Raw genomic sequence first — 5,013 nt, forward strand, 5'->3', positions numbered from 1 at the left:
ATTTTAGTACAACACAATAATTCTCTTTTTTTTTTTTTAACAATAATAACTTTTTGCAAGATGAACATTTTTACAAAAAAAAAAATATATTAAACATACGGATATACAGAAAATATATATCAAGTAGCTACCTTGTAATTAAGTCAGTGATTTTATCTTTTAGGTCATTCTTGAACATTTTTCTAATACAGGGGTCCAAATAATACATGCCAGGGCTAAGATTAAACTTACAACTGGAAGTAAGTTGGATAATAGCCGACTCCAATAGATTTCTTGAGGAGAAATCTTTCGATCTGGCAATCACTGAACTTTCAGTCCAATTTATCCTGTGAGAGTTTTCACTTAAATGAATGAATATAGCATTGGATGCTTGTGCAGTTTTGACTGAATACTTATGTTGCTTAATACGTACATCTAAATCTTTGCTAGATTGGCCAATATAAAATGAGGGGCAATCCAAACATGGAATTTTATATATTATGTTGTTGTTTTCTTTAGGGCTATTTTTTATTAACATTCTTTTGAGTGTGTTATTGTAAGAAAAAACGAGGTTTACCTTAAAATGTTTAAACAATGATTTTGTTTTCAAAACCACTAAAATAAGGCAAGCTAAGAATGTTCTTAGGGGTTTCTTTCTTCATGTTACTTTCACTATAAAACTTTTTGTGGGCTTTGATATAACAAATATCTAGTATATGTGAAGGATAACACAAATCTGTCCCTATTTTTCTTATGTATTCAATTTCTTTATCCAAATACTGGGGACTGACAATGCGCAAGGCTCGTAAAAACAAAGAGGAAAAAATTTATATTTTGATGTTGAGGTGATGGCCTGAATAAAAATGGACATAAGTTAAGTTGTTGGTTGGTTTCCTATAAATACTGAATTTAACTTGAAATGGTTCTCTATGTATTAAAACATCTAAGAAAGGGAGGCAATTGTGTTTTTCTAATTCTAACGTAAACTTAATGGATGGTACCTGGTTATTCAAATTACAGAGTAAATCATTTACATTAATACCAGCAGGCAAAACAGCTAAAATATCGTCAACATATCTATACCACTTTAAAGGAGTATAGATGATATTAGGTATATATTTCAAACTTGTACATGGAATTCTTTGAAAAACGATATATACCTAATATCACATCTTCCATCTTTTAGGAAGAAGCATGTTTGTCCTTGTCTTTTGTATCTGGAAGAAAAACAGTGGTGAGCAGGCACGATTTCTCTTACGAGACAACCTGTCTGCTCACCACTGACTTTAGTATGAAAGACACGACCCTGCTGTGTGTTTTTGAGAATAGGCAGCCCCTGTTGCATTTTCTAGCCTTGTTTCCAAACCTCCAGTGGAAAAAGCATATGCCCTCTGGAGGTTCTTATTTCTTCTGTTTAGGCATCCCTTTGTAGTCCTGTCTGGGGAGGCGTCTTTTGTATATGGGGTGGCTGGCTTGTCTGGTTCGCTGTCTGATTCTATGTCTGCACTCTGCTCGGTCCGACATGGTGCCGCTACTGCTGCTGCTGGCTGTGAGGGGTCTTCTGCTTTGTGGGCCATATAAGTCTCATCGACCATTACCAGGAACCCTTCTAAGGGAGTGATAGAGGCTTTCAGCGTGGCTGCTACTGTCTGGTGGGGTAGTTTTGTTAGGAGTACCTCACTCACAAGGTCCAAGGTTGACTCAGGATGGTCGCCCTTGGCGGGCAGTGTGATGAGCCGCCACAGTTGCTTGTACATGTGTGATGGCTTCTTATCTTCTACCGGGGCCCCCACATGGTTGAGGAACTTCTTGGCTTTCTGGGTGGGTGGCATGCTGAAGGATTACTTCAGCTGGTCCTTCAGTATGTTGTAGGTGATGGGGGATCCAAGTTCCTCGAACCATCCTGCTATCTGCTTGAAGACGTTGTCAGACAGGAATTTGAGGATGGCATCTGCTTTCTGCATCACTGAGGTGATTTTCTTTGTGCAGAAAATCGTTTCTGCCCTCTGGGTGGTGGGGCATGAAGAGCAGCAGGTGTATGGAGGTGGCTGTAAGGTTTTCGCTGATGGTGTTAGACATTGCTGGTGGCTTGGTCAGATATCTCTTTGGCGGTCACCAATGTGAGTGAGGTACTAATAAGATACGGAGGTCTACCGCTTACTAATCTATGTACAAAACTTTTACACAGGTCAATAGCTCATGCGAGCTACAAAGTAGTCCCAACCCCTTGACAGATCAGGGAAGGGATTAAATTCAGGCACCTGCGTTTCTTCACAGACACAGATTTACATATGGATGGATACAAGACATCTGATTTGCAGTTATACCTTCAATGCAGGAAAGCTGGCATAGCAATATGCAGAATGATGACAATACTTGAAAAGTGACAATACGGGGGTTGAGATATCTGCATAAAAGACGTGCGAGAGAATTTGTTTCTCTCGACTCCATGGATTTTCCTCCCAGGTTACTTATCATGGGAGATAGCAGGTTTTGATCGTAGTCCTACCATGTGGTCATTAGAGGGGTATATAAGCTTCCATAAAATGGCCCACTAGAGAAAAGGTAAGGAATAGAATCAGACAGCTTGATCACCTGTCTCCAGCAATTTTTGTCATACCTGTGACGAGAAGCAGTCATCCCTTCTTACCTAGCAGCCATCCCTTCCTGCCTGTGTTGAGGAGAAGCAGCCATCCCTTCCTGCCTGTGATGAGGAGAAGCAGCCATCCCTTCCTGCCTGTGATGAGGAGAAGCAGCCATCCCTTCCTGGCTGTGACAAGGAGAAGCAGTCGGCTCTTCCTGCCTGTGAAAAGAAGAAGCAGTCGGCCCTTCCTGCCTATGACGAGGAGAAGCAGTCGGCCCTTCCTGCCTGTGATGAGGAGAAGCAGTTGGCCCTTCCTGCCTGTGACGAGGAGAAGTAGCCATCCCTCTCTGCCTGTGACAAGGAGAAGCAGTCGGCCCTACCTGCCTGTGACGAGGAGAAGCAGTCGGCACTTCCTGCCTGTGACGAGGAGAAGCAGTTGGCCCTTCCTGCCTGTGACGAGGAGAAGCAGTTGGCCCTTCCTGCCTGTGATGAGGAGAAGCAGTTGGCCCTTCCTGCCTGCGAGGAGGAGAAGCAGTCAGCCCTTCCTGCCTGTGACGGGGAGAAGCAGTCAGCCCTTCCTGCCTGTGACGGGGAGAAGCAGTCGGCCCTTCCTGCCTGTGACAAGGAGAAGCAGTCGGCCCTTCCTGCCTGTGACACTGCCTGTGACGGGGAGAAGCAGTCGGCCCTTCCTGCCTGTGATGAGGAGAAGCAGCCGGCCCTTCCTGCCTGTGATGAGGAGAAGCAGTTGGCCCTTCCTGCATGTGATGAGGAGAAGCAGTCAGCCCTGGAGAAGCAGTCAGCCTTTCGCACCCTCCATCTGCACAGTCTCAGGATTCTGGGAGAAACAACATTTGCTATCCCATCCTGAAGCCACGTTTTTTATGACATCTTTGAGCCTAATGCCATCATGCCAGCTTCATCTCTTCAGCTGAAACTCTAGCCATAAAAGATAACTCACCATCTCACTAGTTACGTATTTGAATTGATCTACCTTCCAATCTGTTCCCTCTATCTATAATTGCTTTGATTTATTCTGATTTGTGTCATGTTGATTGAAAGCTGAGGGGAAGCAACATCTCATTTTCTTTGTTTGTAGATAAGGTTGTAAATAAATGTGTCGTATGTTCTGTGAGTTTCTTTTTGTATTCAATTCCCATATTTCAATTGCTGGTGTCAAATCCTATTTGTTTAGTGACTGAAAGAATCTGTAACATTTCTTGGAATCGTAACACATGCTGTATTAAACCATGGCTTATCTACTTAAAGACGAAACTTTCTTGAAAAGTTAACACCAGGAACAACTTTATTCATCTCCTTATTAGCCTTAATAAAACAATGTTCACATGAACCAACTGGCCAGCCTACTCCACAAGATACAATGCCTATAACATCTTTCAATATAAGATCAAGACAGTTACCAGATTGGTAACAAGCCTTGGAGATAGCTTTGTGAACAACTGCCATTTTGGTAAGCAAGCAGCCATAAATAGTCATCTCAATCTGGGTACCTATAGCTGGCAAAGACAAAGGTTTATCAATCTTCCACAGACTTTAACCACTTATGCTTCATGACATCCTCACTCATAAGATGCAGTGAAACCCTCTCTAATATACTAGCCATTCTATGCACCCTTGAAATGGCATTACGCTTGAGTAAAATCTTCTTCTTAAACAGTTCTAGAATAAGACGTAAATCAGACACAACAGTTCCATAACAAAAGAGGACATAAAAATTAACAGCAGTTGCATCCAAGTACTTTTTATTCTTATATAATTCATGGACATTGCTAGATAAAATACAACATTTCTGCGATCGATTCTGTAGACCAAAATTCAGTTCAATATTGCCGGAAAGAAGCAACAACATGCAAAACAAGCATAAAGTAACATTTAAAACTTAACGAAAACAATAACAGGAACAATATATAAATGTAAAATTAGTATTAAAAAGTGTATGCCCATAAGGAATAATATTGTCGCTGGAATGGAACTGGTCAAAAGGGATGAGCCACCACCACCCAGCAAGGATAAATACGTCTGCAGATTTACCAGCCACTGAAGGAAGGACGAGTAGTGGTGGTTTTGAAAATGAAGTTATAGGTAAAGATAAAGAAAGAGAAAATGGAAAGTGTAAGGCATCCTCTTGCTAAACCACCAGGCGTCATCCTCACTCCTTCTACTAAGCATGTTTGCACACTGTTTGAAAGACAAGGGGAAGAGGGAACTGAAAAAAAGATGTCAGTGGATTAATTTAACACCACTTTCCATATTTGTTCTTTTCTTTTAGGCACAGATGATGATGAAGGATCTTCAACACTAGTGTACCAGAATTATTAACTTCAAACGCAACCTACGGAGACCAACTACACAACATCCATTCGAGCTCAGGAGACTGCAGAAAGCCAGAGAGTATTGAAAAGCCAGTATCAGATACGTTCGACAATGGATAT

The 5,013-nt window shown here is 41.7% G+C and overlaps 1 protein-coding gene across 1 annotated transcript; it reads left to right on the forward strand.

Annotated features, from left to right (window-relative positions):
• The first annotated feature begins 1,854 nt into the window (after window positions 1-1,854).
• Window positions 1,855-3,431, forward strand: LOC136834173 (uncharacterized). The gene is made up of 3 exons (XM_067096438.1): window positions 1,855-1,950; window positions 2,637-2,879; window positions 2,925-3,431. Exons 1-3 carry the CDS (start codon window positions 1,855-1,857, stop codon window positions 3,429-3,431), a joined length of 846 nt encoding a protein of 281 aa, XP_066952539.1.
• The last annotated feature ends 1,582 nt before the right edge of the window (window positions 3,432-5,013 follow it).

This window comes from Macrobrachium rosenbergii, chromosome 53, assembly GCF_040412425.1.
Source record: "Macrobrachium rosenbergii isolate ZJJX-2024 chromosome 53, ASM4041242v1, whole genome shotgun sequence".
Lineage (NCBI taxonomy): Eukaryota > Metazoa > Arthropoda > Malacostraca > Decapoda > Palaemonidae > Macrobrachium > Macrobrachium rosenbergii.